Here is a 17,252-nt window from a genome sequence, read left to right as displayed (position 1 = left end):
TTGTTTTTTTTTTTAATAATATTTTTTATTAGAATTTTTACATAAAAAAAAGAAGAGAAAAATACAAAAACAACAAGAAATAAACAAATAAAAACAATTCCATTTTCATAATATTCTTTGCATTTACTTATTTCCCGGACTTCCCCACACCTCCCCTCACTGTATTCCAGTTCATCTATTAAGTCAGCAAATCCCTTCCCTCTTTCTTAACTTAATCTTTATCTTAAATTCTTAATGTATCTTAATCTTTTCTTAATATCTTAATATGTTAAACCTTTAATTTTACACCTTTTAACCTTCAGATTTTCCATACTCCTTCACCACATCATTGCTAATAACCTTTTAACCTCAATCCGATGTCATTCTAACATTCATTAATCTTATAGTATTTCTGTAAATAGTCTTTAAATTTCTTCCAATCTTCCTCCACCATCTCTTCTCCCTGGTCTCTGATTCTGCCAGTCATTTTTACCAGTTCCATCACCTTGTCTTCTTTCCATCTTTGGGCTAGTAGCAACCGTGAGCCTGTCGCTGCGTACATAGAAAGTCTTTTCTGCTCCTTTGGTTCCTGGCGCCTTGTGGAGTTGCCTGGAGGTCCTTTCAATTGGGGATGCAAAGGAATTAAACCTGCCACACCTTTTGCATGTGGAGCCTGTGTTTGTTTGTTTTTTGCCACCGAATGTTCCAACCTTGCAGTGATTCCTCAGTGCAAGTTAGCAGCCTGACACAGGGCAGTTGGGGAGGCTGTATGTTCAGCCATAAGGAAAGCAGGTTACAGGGCAGCCAAGTTGCTGGCGCACAGCAGCAAAGCTCCATTTCCTTCCTCAGCAGATGCTGGCAGCGCTCAGGGACCACCCATGCTCAGTGCCTGCATACCTTCAGGCGACACTTTCTCTGCTTACTGGAAACCTCTTGCAGACTGCAGAGCTGGGCTGAAAATCCCTTCCTTCTGTAGGAAGAGAGAACTCCTTTTGACAATCTGCTGAGAGGGAAAGAGAGGGAGAGTTACGGCATTTGAAAAACCAGTTTTTAGCCAATTCGTGCTGCTGGCTTCTCCCCTCTCCCTTTTTTTTTTTTTTTTGGGGGGGGGGGAAGCCTTGCCAAGTATGTCAGAAGTAGGCATGGATCTTGGCAGCCAGAAGACCAAAGTCCCAGATCCAGCTGGCTTTCTGGAAGCCACCCTCTCTTTTTTTGCACCCCATCTGCAGGCAGTATGGGGATAATAAGGCTGGTCTACCTTGTAAGGTAGGGGACGCGGGTGGCACTGTGGGTTAAACCACAGAGCCTAGGACTTGCCGATCAGAAGGTTGGATGGCCATGTCTCATGGATGCTTTAGTTTCCTTCATTGCAAGGGGTTGGACTAGATGACCCTAAGGGTCCCTTCCAACTCTACAGTTCCATGATCCCTGTTGCAAAAGTTACTGAAATAATTGTGTGTAGTGTTTAGAACACAATTGCTGGGTATAGGTTTATTATTCTGTCCAGATTTGGCAGCAAGGGGAGTGTTTTTCTAAGGCTAATAATGGCACTGGGGATGCAGTTTTCATTAGAATTGTGATTGGGGGTGGAAGGGTTAAAAATTTCCTCCCCACCCCTCTCTCTCCCTATGTCTTGATGAAAATAGGGAGGCCCACTACATTTATAATTAAAACTTTAAAAACCTAATGTAGTTGGTAACTGTGCCCTTAGAATCACATATAGTTTTGTCTCAAGTTTTGTATTCTCTAGCATTTTCCCTAGATTTGAAGCATACAGCCAACAGTAGTAGTAGTAGTAGTTGTTATTGTTATTATTATTAGTAGTAGTAGTAGTAGTAGTAGTAGTAAAGGTAAAGGGACCCCTGACCATTAGTTCCAGCCGTGGCCGACTCTGGGGTTGCGGCGCTCATCTCGCTTCTGGCGAACCAGAGCAGCACACGGAAACGCCAATTTACCTTCCCGCTGAAGCGGTACCTATTTATCTACTTGCACTTTGACGTGCTTTCGAACTGCTAGGTTGGCAGGAGCAGGGACCGAGCAATGGGAGCTCACCCCGTCGCGGGGATTCGAACCGCTGACCTTCTGATCGGCAAGCCCTAGGCTCTGTGGTTTAACCCACAGCACCACCCGCATCCCATTATTATTAGTAGTAGTAGTTAAATGCCTCCCATCTGACTGGGGTGCCCCAGCCACTCTGGGTGGCTTCCAGCAAAATATAAAAAGCACAATCAAACATTTAAAGCTTCACTATACACAACCCTGATCCTCTCTTTGCTGACCCAACCAGTTCCCTGACACCCCGCCTGATGACACATGGGAAGGCGGCAGAATCTGCACAACAGAAACATCTGCAAAACCTCCCCATGCTTCCTTCTGCGCCATGGCCTTGAAACCGGCATCGCAGGAGTCTCCCCCAAATACAAAAGCCGTTGGAGCTGCGTTCACGTTCAGATCGCTCGCCTTTTGGCTAACCAAGAGAATGGGTTCACCTTCTCTTTTCTTTCTAATCCTGTAGGAGAAAATGACTCCGCAAGATCAGCTGAACCGGCACTCGACAAGGCCCCCGCCAGATTATAAAGACCAAAGAAGGAACCCGGTCAACATGCAGCAAACACATCAGTATTCAGGTAAACACGCTTGAAGGCAGCAGTAAACAAGGGGACAGCTGCCAATGACTCAACTGGTTTTGAGTACAGTTGTACCTTGGTTTTCGAATTTAATCCGTTCCTGGCGTCCATTTGTGTTATGTACAAAGCTCGGATCCTAGAACAATAGGCAAGTAGGATCCTAGAATGCAACAACTGATTGGCTTGCAGGAAAAGACCAATCAGGCTCCAGGAGGAAGTTAATCAGCCTATTAGGCTGGTAGAATCATAGAATGCAACAACTGATTGGCCTGCAGGAAAAGACCAATCAGGCTCCAGGAGGGAAGCAGAATCAGCCAATCAGATGGGACTCATTGTCTAAATATTGTCTAAATAATGTATATAAAAGCATGAGGTTTGAGGGGCAATTAAATCACTCTTTTGCAAGCTGCAATAAAGAGCCTGAAATCACTACAGGACTCCTAGTATATTTCAGTTCGACTCCCGGAACAGTTAAAAAATCGAGGCGGGGCTTCCGATTGGCTGCAGGAGTGTCCTGCAGCCAATTGGAAACCACGCGGACATTTGGCTTCTGAAAATCGTTCAAGAACCGCAACAATCACTTCCAGTTTTTGATTGATTGTGAGCCGAAACATTCGAGTTCAGAGGCGTTCGGCTTCCGAGGTTCCATTGTATTGGAAAGGTAGCCCTCTGCCCCTCTGCAACATCTTTGGGTTTGGGCCAGTGACCCATCTAGTCCAGCATTCTGCTCTCACAGTGGCCAGCCAGATTCCTGCAAGAAGTCCACAAGCAGCACTTGAGTGGGACAACACTCTCCCCTCCTGCTGTTTCAGGGGTGGCAAGTTCCCCCAGAATGTCTGCTTTGTATACATTATTTACACAATGGGCCTCATGTGATTGGCTAATTCCGGGATTCTCCTGTAGGCCAATCAGGTTGCGGATTCACTTCCACCTGGAGCTGGATTGGGTGGCTCCTGTGGACCAATAAGACTGCTGCATTCTGAATCCTATTGTTCTAGGACCGATAAGACTGCTGCATTCTGAATCCTATTGTTCTAGGACCAATCAGACTGCTGCATTTTGGATCCTATTCAACTCAGTACATAACAGTCTGGCTGGAGGATAGAGAGGGATGTGCATGCATGTGTAGAAATTAAGCTACTGTGCAAAGGTAAAATTTGCATCCATCGCTCAGTTCGCTTTTGCCTCTCGCTCCACCCACCACTGGCATTGTCCCTGAGAAGGGCATGCATCCCTCAGGCAGAAGGAGTCTCCCTGCCCCACTTACGAAGGGTGCATGTGACGAAGATCTATTTGCAAACTAAGGGTGCTTGTCTGGAAGCCAGGACTGGTAAACCCTACTCAGACCTTATAAAAATGTGCAGGAATGTTTGCACTGGCTCCATCCCGCCCCACCCCAGCCTCCATGCTTTGGTTTCGTACGCCTTTTCCACCCGAATATACATATGTGCATTTTTATTTTAACTGAAACCGTATTGCAAAATCAACAGACGCGTACAGTCGGATTGTTAGCTGCGTTCCACTCCGTGTGTAAGTCTGGGAGTAGCGAATAAGGCCAATGCACTTGGAAATGCAGACTAAACTAAATCCTCTGCCCTCCCTATCTCGGAGTGGGGGCCCGAGGGGCTGTAGGCCTCACCCCTTGCGCCGATTGTCATTCCTGGGCGTGAATTTAAAAAACGGCACATCCCCCAGTATCACTGACTCACTCCTCTTGGTATCGAAGGTCTGGTAATGTTTTCTGCTCGACACTAATTGGAGTGAAATTTCTCCCCATCTGGTCTAAATCAGTGTGGCCAAAAAAAGGGGGGAGGGTGCTAAAAATAGCAAGCAGTTCAGAGGGGGAAAAGGAAACTTTGTCTTTGGAGTGAGATAGAAAACCAATGTCCCAACCGCGGTGCCCTTTTAGGGAACTCACGTCTCTTCCCAAAGAATATAGAGCTTGCGAGTCAACATGTTCCAGCTTTGCTTCAAGAGACTCCAAAACTCTTTGGTATCTTTTGCTACGTCTGGAAGGTTGCTTCATTCCAATGGCGGAGGAGGCAATTCTAGCCAGAATGGTGTAGTGGGTAGGGTGCCATTGAAGCTCACTGGGTGACCTTGGGCCAGTCACTGCCCCTCATTGGACATCCACCAAAGCTGAACTTTGAAGGATTCAGCTCAGATAAAAGTTAAACCAAGGGTGCCAACTTGAATAAAATATTAGGGAGGGACCAGGTAAGCCCACCATGCATAATGGATCACGTGACGCAGTACACACATGCCATTTGAACTGCAATGCCCATCAGCTTCAGGGTGGCCGTCCCCCTCAAATATTTTATTGGGGGCCCAAAGGGACCTGGGCCCCTAGAAACTGCAGGAGGGGAGAGGGCTCTTGTCCTCAGGTCCTGGTTGTGAGCTTCCCACAGCCATCCAGTCGGCCACAGTGAAAACAGGGTCCTGGACTAGATGGGACATTCACCTGACCCAGCAGGCTCTTAGTACATTCTTATATTGCAATCCCATTTCTTAACCTTTTAGCATATATATGTATGGTGGTGGTGCTGCAGTTGCAGCCCACCTTAGCTCAGGCCACCACCTGGTAGTGGGTCCCAACCCAGCAGCGGAAGACGAGTGCTCTCATTTCCTAATGGGACTGTCAGTTCTGTGTCCAGGGCAGCTGTCTACCAGCTCCATCTGGTACGCAGGCTGAGACCCTCCCTGCCCGTGGACTGTCTTGCCATAGTGGTGCATGCCCTGGTTATCTCCCACTTGGACTACTGCAATGCACTGTACGTGGGGCTACCTTTGAAGGTGACCCGGAAACTACAACTAATCCAGAATGCAGCAGTTAGACTGGTGACTGGGAGTGGCCACCAGGACTATATAACACTAAAGGACTTTCATTGGCTCCCAGTGCGTTTCTGAGCACAATTCAAAGTGTTGGTACTGGCCTTTAAAGCCCTAAACAGCCTTGGTCCAGTATACGTGAAGGAGCGTCTCCGCTCTCATCGTTCTGCCCGGACACTGAGGTCCAGCACTGAGGGCCTTCTGGTGGTTCCCTCACTGCGAGAAGTGAGGTTACAGGGAACCAGGCAGAGGGCCTTCTTGGTAGTGGCACCCACCCTTTGGAACACCCTCCCACCAGATGTCAAAGAGAAAAACAACTGCCAGACTTTTAGAAGACATCTGAAGGCATCCCTGTTTACGGAAGCTTTTAATGTTTAATACGTTATTGTCTTTTAATATTCTGTTGGAAGCCGCCCAGAGTGGCGGGGGAAACCCAGCCAGATGGCTAGGGTATAAATATTATTATTATTATTAATATTATTATTATTATTCAATGTCTGGTGTTTTATTGTGGTTTTAATATTCTGTTGGGAGCCACCCAGAATGGCTGAGGAAACCCAGCCAGATGGGCAGGGTATAAATATGGTGATGGTGATGATGCTTAGGGACCAACACATAATTATCTCGTGTTCCAAGGACCTGGCGGGACGCGGGTGGCGCTGTGGGTAAAACCTCAGCGCCTAGGACTTGCTGATCACATGGTCGGCGGTTCGAATCCCCGCGGCGGGGTGCGCTCCTGTCGTTCGGTCCCAGCGCCTGCCAACCTAGCAGTTCGAAAGCACCTCTGGGTGCAAGTAGATAAATAGGTACCGCTTTATAGCGGGAAGGTAAACGGCGTTCCGTGTGCTGCGCTGGCTCGCCAGATGCAGCTTGTCACACTGGCCATGTGACCCGGAAGTGTCTGCGGACAGCGCTGGCTCCCGGCCTATAGAGTGAGATGAGCACACAACCCTAGAGTCTGTCAAGACTTGCCCGAACGGGCAGGGGTACCTTTACCTTTACTTTACCTTACCAAGGACCTGCCAGGGCTAAGAGAAATGTCCAGAGAGTCGTGCTCCTTTTCCTCCGGTAGGGTTGTGATGGGATTCTGGTGGGAGGGTTTCCCATGGATGCTCTGGCCTGTGCGTCCTGTTCAGAACCTACAACTAGATGATCGATAAGAGATTTTTCTTTCTCCTCCCGCCACCCTTTTCCCAGGTGGATCGCCAGCCGTGAGCGCCAGCTCCAACCTCTGCTTTTCCAACTCAATTTCAACTCCCAGCCTCTCGCCGCAGGCGTCCGGTCTTTTGACCATCACTCACGGAGCCAGAATGCCTTCCCTCCCGACGACACGCCACATGGTCTGCTACGGGAACATTCCTTGCAGCCAACCGAGCGCGTACAGCATGGCTGCATCGGGTGCAAGCCAAGTGTCGCAGCACAGGAACCCGAACCAAATGATCCCCAGCCAGCAAAGCAATTCAGGAGCGCCTCGGCAAGGGCCTCCGGGGCAAGGCAGTAATAATGGCCTGTCAGCGTATGACAGCGGGCCCGGGATCAGCTCTCAGCAAGGCAAACTCAGCTTGAACCAAGGGGCTTCTTCTGCACCAAGGCCTCTGAACGTCATGGTCAACTCCAATTCGGCAACTCAGACCTGGGCCTCACAAGAAACAGGAGCGAAGCAGCAGGAAACACGCAAGGCCGTGGGGTCGCCTTTCCCCACAGGCAGCCCCTATACAAACCAGCCGCTGCAGCGCACACCAGCCCACCAGCAGTTTTCCCAGCGCGCCATGGGGCCTGCTCCTAACCAGCTGGCCGCCCCCCAGATGAGAACACCAACGAGCCAAATGAACCAAACTCTAAATGGGCAAGCGGCTGGGGCGCCAAAATCCCTGGGGGCAAGGCCTGGCCAGGTACGGGCTCAGACAGTGCCACACTTAAATGCACCGGGGGTGAGCATGGCAGCGCCGAGCTCCTTGCCGTCAAACCATTTCCCATCTAGTAGTAGCCAGGCTTCTGCCAGGGCCTACCAGGGAACCGACCACACCAGCGACCTGGCGTTTGACTTTCTGAACCAGCAAGGCGACAACATTGGGCCGGCCCTCAACAGCGACCCGGACTTCATCGATTCTTTGTTAAAAACAGAGCCGGGTAACGACGACTGGATGAAGGACATCAACCTTGATGAAATCCTAGGTGGCCACTCCTGAGGCCGAGCAGCAGGCGGTTGCAAACTCACAGAGCGGGTGGCGGCGGCAGTGGTGTTTGTTTTTTTAAGGCCTGAAAGCCAGGATTGCACTCCACAAAGTTTTTCAGAGGGAACGTGTCTTTGGAGTGTTTTCAAGAAAACCAAACTTTGCTCTCCCGATGGTTGAAGGGGTTCCTCGTGGTCCGCAATGAGGAGCAAAATCAAAAAGGTGTCTCCGTCCGTTCAAAATTTGTAGGCCAATCTTCGTACCTAAAAAGCTAAGCAAGACCGCAGGAGGAGACGTCGGTTGCTTGTCCTACTCTTGTGTAGGCTACAGCTTGTGTAGGTGTTCGCTTGGGCATGCGGACACGCAACCACAAATCTTGAACAGAGAAGAAAAGGTATACCCCAGATAACGTCCAGCCTGAGATTGTTGAGTTAATTTATCAGGAGCAGTTGTGAGGAATCGGGAAAGTGCATTGATCGAGTGCATACTTTTTATAGAGAGGGTCACAGCTTTTATTCCTGCCAGTGCCAGGTAAGGTTAGAATGACCTGCCTGAAACCCTGGAAGGCCACATATTGCCTGTGTAGACAAAGGCAATACCTTGGTTTTCAAACAGTTGAGTTCCCAAACATTTTGGCTCCCGTACATCGCAAACCAGGAAGTGACTGTTCTGGTTTGCGAACCATTTTTGGAAGCTTACCGCAGCCAATCAGAAGCCGCGATTTGGTTTCCAAACGTTTTGGAAGTCGAACGGACTTCCGGAACGGATTCCACATTAACAGTCATGGCTTCCCCCCCTGCCCCCAGGAATCCTGGAAGGTATAATTTGTTAAGGATTCTGGGAGATTCGCCATGGCGAAACTTACGAATTAAGAAATCAAGATAACATTTTTATATATATATTAAAGAATGGAAAAGGTTTATTGAATATTTACAGATAAATTGTAAACAGATAAGAACATTGGCAGGGTTGTTTTAATAACCTGCAGCTTCATAAGAGTGTATATTTAAAGAAGATGAATAAATGAGCAAATTAAGTTAATTGAGATATGCAGAAGATATTAAAAATAAAGGAACCGCAGAAAGAGAAGGAAAGAAGTCAAGCTATGAAATGTCAAAATGATTGTAAAATTAGTGAAATGTATAAACTTGAAAAGTATAAAGATTTTTTTTTAAAGGGAGGGGTTCTGGGAAATGTTAGGAAACACCCACAACCAACCCTTCTTCCCTGGGAACTCTGGGAATTGCAGTTTTTTAGGAGAAGGGGGTCTCCTAAAAACTCTCAGCACTCTTAAGAAACTGCGTTTCCCAGGATTCTCTGCTGCTAAAGTGGCACCATAGATGTATAGTGCAGATGTGGCCTTGGAATGAGGCAGCTCCCTGTGCCAGATTATTGAAATATTAATTCCTCCATCCAAGGCAGCTACCAAGTGGCTTTGCTGCCTGCCCAGTCTCTTGCTTATAAAGGTAAAGGTACCCCTGCCCGTACGGGCCAGTCTTGACAGACTCTAGGGTTGTGCGCCCATCTTACTCTAGAGGCCGGGAGCCAGCGCTGTCCGCAGACACATCCAGGTCACGTGGCCAGCATGACAAGCTGCATCTGGCGAGCCAGAGCCGCACACGGAAACGCCGTTTACCTTCCCGCTAGTAAGCGGTCCCTATTTATCTACTTGCACCCAGGGGTGCTTTCGAACTGCTAGGTTGGCAGGCGCTGGGACCGAACAACAGGAGCGCACCCCGCCGCGGGGATTCGAACCACTGACCTTTTGATCAGCAAGCCCTAGGCACTGAGGCTTTTACCCACAGCGCCACCCGCGTCCCTAGTCCTACTCTTGCTTATAGAGCAGAATAAATACGGAGCACGAAATTGATTGAGGATTAGAGAACTTGAGCCTAAGATTTAACTAGTTAGCTCCAGGGAAATGTGTAATATTCAGCCTCTCCATCCCAACACAAACACACTTGGCTACGTTACCTTTCACCTCTGAAAGCATCCTCTCCACAGCCTTCAGGCTCCTAGACCATGAGCCGTTTTCATGTATTTCCCCACTTTAAACCAGCCAATCAGGGCTCAGATGTGGGGCTGTTCTTTTAGGGTAATCTAGTGGCTGTCCTCTGAATAAGGGAATCCCAGTGTCTCTTTACAAACACACACACAAAATGTCAGTGCCAGGGGTCAGCAAACTTTTTCAGCAGGGGTCCGGTCCATTGTCCCTCAGACCTTGTGGGGGGCCGGACTATATTTTGAAGGAGGGGGAATGAATGAATTCCTATGCCCCACAAATAACTCAGAGATGCATTTTAAATAAAAAGACACATTCTACTCATGTAAAAACAACAGGAAGGCCCCACAAATAACCCAGAGATGTATTTTAAATAAAAGGACACATTCTACTCATGGAAAAACATGCTGATTCCCGGACCATCCGCAGGCCGGATTTATTTTTTTTATTAAATGCTTTTTATTGGTGATTCATTTAATACAAACAAAATACAGTAAAATTCAACCATCATTTACCCACATTCTTTCCCCACACTCTGCTGAGCGTTGACTTCCTTCCCTCCCTTCATCAGGTTTTCTTATGTCAGTTACTTTTCCACAGTTTCTTATTGTATCCAATCCTATCTACATCGTAAGATTTATTTCAGTCCTGCCAGAGTCTTCAAATTTCTACAGTTATTATTTATGTACTCCATAAATTTACTCCAATCTTTTTGGAATTTTGCTTCCACCTGATTTCAGATTCTACATGTCAGTTTTGCTAGTTCCACATAATCAACCATTTTCGTCTGCCACTCCTCTGTTGTTGGTAATTCTGGCACTTTCCATTTTGGGGCTAACAAAGTTCCGGGCTGGATTTAGAAGGCGATTGGGCCAGATCCGGCGCCCGGGCCTTAGTTTGCCTACCCATGCCTTATATTGAGAGAAAGGGGGAAATCAATTTGTTCCTTGCCCCAAAGAATCCTGGGAGCTGCAGGATGTTGAGAATTGTTGGGACACCCTTCATAGAGAGACAGTTCCCAGCACTCTTAACAGACTAAATTTCCCATGGTCCTTTGGAGGGAAGCCATGACTGTGACAGTAGTTTCAGACTATATCCAGCAAAAGACAGTTGGGATGCTGCGGCAGTGAGCCGCCCACCATATTTATTATCAACAACGCTCCCGTAGCGTCGTTCTGGGGCATTGTGGGTGAGCAAAATGATGAGCGTCTCTTAGCCCCAGCCACCTTTTTAACACTCCGGTTGCGGACCCATAGCAGCTCAAAGATGCTAGCTAGACAACCGATTCTGAGCATCTGCTTCTGAAATTAACCAGAGTTGTGGAACTTCCACGGGCTTGTGCCTCTTTCCATTTATTTCAGAGTGACACGTGCGAGAAAAGTTACCCCTTGATGGCACCTTCGTGATCATAACAGGGAAACACTGGGTTTTGGGTTTTTTTAATGAATTGAAAACAAAGTCAAACCCTGCAGTTTTTTTATACCGTTATATATCTTCTTTGTATCATTACAGTAAAAAATGCACTACCCTTATATTTTGCATTATTGAATCAGGAACTCTTCTCAGTACTGGGTTGTAAATATATAGAAACTTTTTGTAAACTTTTGTACAAAACAAAATGTAATATTTTGGTAGGAATACTGAAATCATATTCTTTGGGTTATATTTATACACATGTGGAATAAAAGTGTACTGTCCAAACTTTGTATTTTATACAGAAAAGGGAAAAAAAATGCTTACCTTTTGTATCTTAATATACAATGTTGTTGGTGGATTATTTTTTTTCTTTTTGTATGATATAATTGTTTTATTTTCATTCTGAGACTTAAGAAATGGCTTAAAAGGAGGCAGGAGGAGAATCTCAAAATAAAAGTTGAGGATTTGATCTCTGGCTTTGTAATGGCACCTCGAACACTTGCCAAATTCCTTAAGTGCGCAGCTCATTCTGAGAAAGCAAATAACACTGTAGAAATCTCTGGGGAATTTGATTTGGTGTTCCAGATCAAATTTGCATCAGGCTGCTTTCTCAAGACCTGTTTCCTCTTTGCAGCACTTGACCATCTTTCCTGGAGCTGAATGAGGGCTTCTTCGCACGAACTGTTAACATTGGAATAGCCCAGTGGGGGGGGGGAGAGTTTCAACCCTCCCACAGTGGATTCCAGGGATCCTCAGGGCCCCAGTGGTTCAGAAAACACTGAGTGAGCTCTTCACTCAAATAAGTTTAGGGCCCTTCTCATCTTCAAATCTTCCCCCATTAATCCCTCAATCACCAGGTGTGCAAATATGTTAAGTTTTCCCTCTGTGACTCTCCACTTGGATGGCTGGGCCCAGAATTACTGCTATCTCCTTCCTCCCATGCTGTGTCCTAAGCCGCTTTGGTAAAGATTGACCCTAGCCTAGCACTCTCCCCCCCCCCCCTTTTTTCTGCTACTCCTGCTCTCTCCTTATGTAGAACCCCACTCTAAATGCTCCACCCACCATGCCTTTAAAGGTAAAGGGACCCCTGACCATTAGGTCCAGTCGTGGCGGACTCTGGGGTTGCAGTGCTCATCTCGCTTTATTGGCCGAGGGAGCCGGCGTACAGCTTCCGGGTCATGTGGCCAGCATGACTAAGCCGCTTCTGGCGAACCAGAGCAGCGCACGGAAACACCATTTACCTTCCCGCAGGAGCGATACCTATTTATCTACTTGCACTTTGACGTGCTTTCAAATTGCTAGGTTGGCAGGAGTAGGGACCGGGCAATGTTAGCTCACCCTGTCGTGGGGATTCAAACCACCGACCTTCTGATCGCCAAGTCCTAGGCTCTGTGGTTTAACCCACAGTGCCACCCGCATCCCTTTACCATGCCTTTACCCTCTGGCTAATTGAGCATCTCTTCTTCTCCAGTGGGGCTGCCCTGGCTAGTGGAACGCGGGTGGCTCTGGGGTCTAAACCACTGAGCTGCTTGACCATGCCGATCAGAAGGTTGGCGGTTCAAATCCCCATGACGGAGTGAGCTCCCATTGCTCTGTCCCAGCTCCTGCCAACCTAGCAGTTCGAAAGCACGCCAGTGCAAGTAAATAAATAGATACCGCTGTGGCGGGAAGGTAAGCGATGTTTCTGTGCGCTCTGGCTTCCGTCACAGTGTTCCGTTGTGCCAGAAGTGGTTGAGTCATGCTGGTCACATGACCCAGAAAGCTGTGGACAAACGCTGGCTCCCTTGGCCTGAAAGCGAGATGAGCGCCACAACCCCAAAGTCGCCTTTGGACTTAACCGTCCAGGGGTCCTTTACCTTTACTTTTACCTGGCCAGTCTCTTGCAGTCTGTCAGTCTCCATAGCTGACTGTCCAGTGGAGAACTCTTGTACCAGCTGCTCCCAACACCTTGGTTTGATTCTACCACCAGCTGGGATGCCAAAGTCCTAGTATTCCTACAAGGATACAGCTGTGCTGAGTGAAGGCACCTGAGCAGGATCTAAATATGTTCAGCTGAACATCTGTTTGGAGTTTATACATGTATCGTTTTCTTCTTCATTAATGTCATATGCCACCCTTTATCCCTAGATCTCAGGGGGTAAACATAAAACTCCAATATACAAAATACATAATAAAAACAAGAAACAAAAACAAACCCATAATAGCCCCCTGCACACACAGCACGTTTAAAAGGGCCTTAAGTGTCAATCAGCCAAAAGCCTGTTTGAAGAGGAACGTTTGTGCCTGGTGCGTGAAGGTGTATAATGAAGGAGCCAGGCGAGCCTCGTCAGAGAGAACATCCCACAGATTGGGGGCCACTGCAGATAAGGCCTGTTCTTGTGTTGCCGCCCTCTGGGGCTCTTGTGAGGAGGCACACAAAGAAGGGCCTCAGGATGATCTCAGGACCTGTGTAGGTTCATAAAGAGCAGAGGTGGTCCTTGAGGTATTGCAGTCCAGGTGAATACCAGTTGCACTGTGCCCCTGAAATTGAGGGTGGTGGTACCACGCAGCGCACCTTTTTTCTGCAGCAGTGCCAGGCTTGCAAGGCCAAGCACCATCTTTTAGATGCTGGCCAAGTCTGACCTTTTCACCTGAGCCTTTAACAGCAATTCAGATCAGTTGCAATCTATCAGCAAGTCGTCCTGCCTGCAATTGTTTTTCCTGTTATTTGTAACACTGCTTGATTAGCTTCCCGCTTATCGCCAGTTATTTCTGGTTCTCATTTTATGTATATTTTTAAACCCTTGTCGCAAGCTGCCTTTCATTTATTTAACCGGGACTTTTTGAAACCTTGATCACATCACAAATGCTTTTTTAAAAAAAAAGAAAATTCTGCTCTTTCTCCTGCTGGTTAAGCAGTTGTCGTACAGTGGTACCTCGGGTTACATACGCTTCAGGTTACATACGCTTCAGGTTACAGACTCCACTACCCCAGAAATATTACCTCGGGTCAAGAACTTTGCTTCAGGATGAGAACAGAAATCGTGCTCCGGCGGCGCCGCAGCAGCGGGAAGCCCCATTAGCTAAAGTGGTGCTTCAGGTTAAGAACAGTTTCAGGTTAAGTACAGACCTTCGGAACGAATTAAGTACTTAACCCGAGGTACCACTGTATTGTACTTTGTAGTTTGACTGATTTTGATGAAAGCTGCCTTGAGTATTTCAGTTTTTCTCTTAAGGCAGTGTTTCTGCACTTAAACACACACATTTTTTGTGGGAATAAAATCAACAATATTCACTTGGGTGCACAAACATGTGAGACTCCAAAGACATGTATTTTAGCCGAGATGGATGAGGGCCTGGTGTAGTTGACCTTTCCCCCCACCTACAAAAAAGGGTCCCCTTCTCCCCCAAGGAATGCATGAACTAAATAAACCTTATTTCATTTTAAAAATGAATGAATTATGCATATTAGTATATTACAACACATGGAGATGAAGGGCTGAGGCACACAAGGAGCAAAACAACAGGCAATGAGGCCTCTTCGCAGGTCTCAACCCCAGGTACAATTGCTTCAATTGCTCCATCATAATCCAGCCCTATTTTTAGCATCATGCATGAAGATATCCTCGGAGCATCTAATAATATAGGGCACCAGGATAATGAAATTAATATTTGAGAATCTGACGGTGAGAAGGGAAGTCTGCACAACTGCCAGAAAACCAGAAGACTCTGAAAAAACCAACAGTGAACAGATTAAAAAATAAATAAAGTTGTACTGGATGCCTAGTTCAAATCAAGCCATTTTGAACTGGGGCTGGGTGCAAAACCAGGCAAGGCGGCTCTCTGTCGCCCATCAACACTGAGGACCTGGGCAGCAGTCTGAGAAGCCACCCAGAAACCACCTGGTCAAAGTCTTGTCCCCCCAGAGGTACTGGGTGTCCCACTTAAATTATTGCAGCTATTTCTAAATTTGCATCTATACATACAAATTAATATGTGCGGATTTGTGCCACCTTTATGGTGATGCATTTTCGGGACTGTGGCGATCACTCAGGGTCCCCGGACGTTTCACCGTCTATTGATCCCTGTGCCACCACTTTATTTCTTGCTGCCACCACCCAGGCCCTACCTGGTACAATACTGAGTCCAGTCAGGGTTAAATCAGAACACAAGTTTCTGTTTATTTATTGCAGTTTAACAAGCGTGCGGTTTCATAAACAGTTCCATTACAATCATGGGGTGCCTATCCAGTCCTATAACTTCCACTACCTGCTCTCACTAAACCACCTCTCAGATATTTATCTGTCTTCTAAGCCCCTAACTATTCCTGACTCAGCTTATTTCACTACACTAACTCAACCTCAAAATCCGGGACGCGGGTGGCGCTGTGGGTAAAACCTCAGCGCCTAGGACTTGCCGATCGCATGGTCGGCGGTTCGAATCCCCGCGACGGGATGAGCTCCCGTCGTTCGGTCCCAGCTCCTGCCCACCTAGCAGTTTGAAAGCACCCCTAAGTGCAAGTAGATAAATAGGTACCGCTTTATAGCGGGAAGGTAAACGGCGTTTCCGTGTGCGGCTCTGGTGCTGGATCGCCAGCTGCAGCTTCGTCACGCTGGCCACGTGACCCGGAAGTGTCTGCGGACAGCGCTGGCTCCCGGCCTCTTGAGCGAGATGAGCGCACAACCCTAGAGTCGGACACGACTGGCCCGTACGGGCAGGGGTACCTTTACCTTTAGCTAACTCAACCTACCCACAGACTCTATACCAATTCACTCCCACTCCAACCAACCACCCAACTCCCAACAAACTCCTCCCTTCGCCCTTCCCAGAGCTGCTTTTATAGTCCCTCTGACTCCACCCTTCTGGGTCCTGATTGGGTAACCTGTTTAACTATTTCACCTCCAGCACTCTCACATGTTAATGTCACAGGGACTATATTAGCATAAGTGCAAACGCGATGCAAAAATGTGACTTCTTTCGGGTGTCCCCCAATGGGTGGCCATCCCAGAATGAGTCCAAGGTACTAGTACATTTGTGGCACACAGCAGCCAAACCACCTAGGAAGCCTTGTGATTCAAAGTCCTCGGGGACAAACCAGATTTTGTCTCATTTCTCCCCACCTCTCCTCATCCTTCAGAAATACTTCAGGATGGGCAGAGATGCCCAACGGGAGCCTAAGAACAAAGGGCATCTAACTCCAGCATCCTATTCTCATAGCGGCCAACTAGGTGCCTCTGGGAAGCCGCCTGCAAGGAGGGTCTGAGTTCAACAGCTCTGTCCCTGCTTGCAGTTCCCACCCAGAAACTGGTATTGAGAAGCAAACAGCGGAGGCCGAACTCCTGGCTTCCCCTTCAATGTCTGCATCCTTTATTCACAATGCCCGGTTTCCTCCTCCTCCTTTCCACTTCTCCCTTTTGTTTCCTGACAATTCTCCATGGAAGGGAATTGTTCAAATGTTAGAACGACAGGTCTCATCCCGCTATTCCACAGCCATCAGCATTCTGGAGAGGGCCAGCTGCGTGGCAGTGAGATTTTCCATGCACAGGCAGACTTGTCTGCATGGGGGAGGGGGGCAAGCTGTGTGAACCAAAGCAGGGATCCATCAAAGCGACTGAACCATACGAAACAGATTTTGTATGCAAGTTCCTAGTCCTTACCATTTATCCCACCTTCTCAGTGCCAATTGGCCAGAACACAACAGAAGGAAGCAGGGGCGTCTTACCCATAGAGGCTAGTGGCGCGGGACGCCAAGGCGCCAGGTTCTGGAGGGCGCCAGGGAAGAGGCAGATGCTGGATGTGGCGCCTCCTGGCATCAGCCCGCCGCCCTCGCCCACCTCTGCCTCTTCCCCGCCAGAGGAACCGCCCTCTAGCCGCTGCAAGCCTCCTCCAGCCGTGCCATCCTCCCTAAAAAAAGGTGGACAACTCTGGGGAAAGGGGGGAACCACCGGAGGGATTTTTGCACCACGGCACCGGATATGCTTAAGACAGCCCTGGAAGGAAGCTTCCTTCCTATGCCATGGCTCTCCAGAGTTTCAGGCTCTTTATACCCAGTATACCTGAAGGAACGTCTCCACCCCCGTCGTTCAGCCTTGACATTGAGGTCCAGCTCCGAGGGCCTTCTGGCGGTTCCCTCCCTCTGAGAAGTGAGGTTACAGGGAACCAGGAAGAGGGCCTTTTCGGTAGTGGCGCCTGTAAAACGCCCTCCCATCAGATGTCAAGGAAATAAACAACTACCTGACTTTTAGA

At 48.0% G+C, this 17,252-nt stretch overlaps 1 protein-coding gene across 2 annotated transcripts in view; it reads left to right on the top strand.

Annotated features, from left to right (window-relative positions):
* Positions 1–11,496, top strand: part of MAML2 (mastermind like transcriptional coactivator 2) — a 150,608-nt gene extending 139,112 nt beyond the window's left edge. Inside the window, exons 4-7 of one of the 2 annotated variants that reach the window (XM_083436176.1) lie at positions 2,495–2,606; positions 6,633–9,075; positions 9,453–9,882; positions 9,954–11,496. In XM_083436176.1, the coding sequence (XP_083292302.1) occupies positions 2,495–2,606; positions 6,633–7,624 (1,104 nt within the window). In that variant the 3' untranslated portion in view covers positions 7,625–9,075; positions 9,453–9,882; positions 9,954–11,496. Of the gene's footprint in view, positions 1–2,494; positions 2,607–6,632; positions 9,076–9,452 lie in introns of both variants that reach the window. The other variant, XM_083436175.1, reaches the window with a different exon arrangement.
* The last annotated feature ends 5,756 nt before the right edge of the window (positions 11,497–17,252 follow it).

This window comes from Podarcis tiliguerta, assembly GCF_965153285.1.
Source record: "Podarcis tiliguerta genome assembly, chromosome: 4".
Taxonomy (NCBI): Eukaryota; Metazoa; Chordata; class Lepidosauria; order Squamata; family Lacertidae; genus Podarcis; species Podarcis tiliguerta.
Note: the sequence above shows the minus strand (reverse complement) of the source record. Positions and strands in the feature narration are given on the sequence as shown.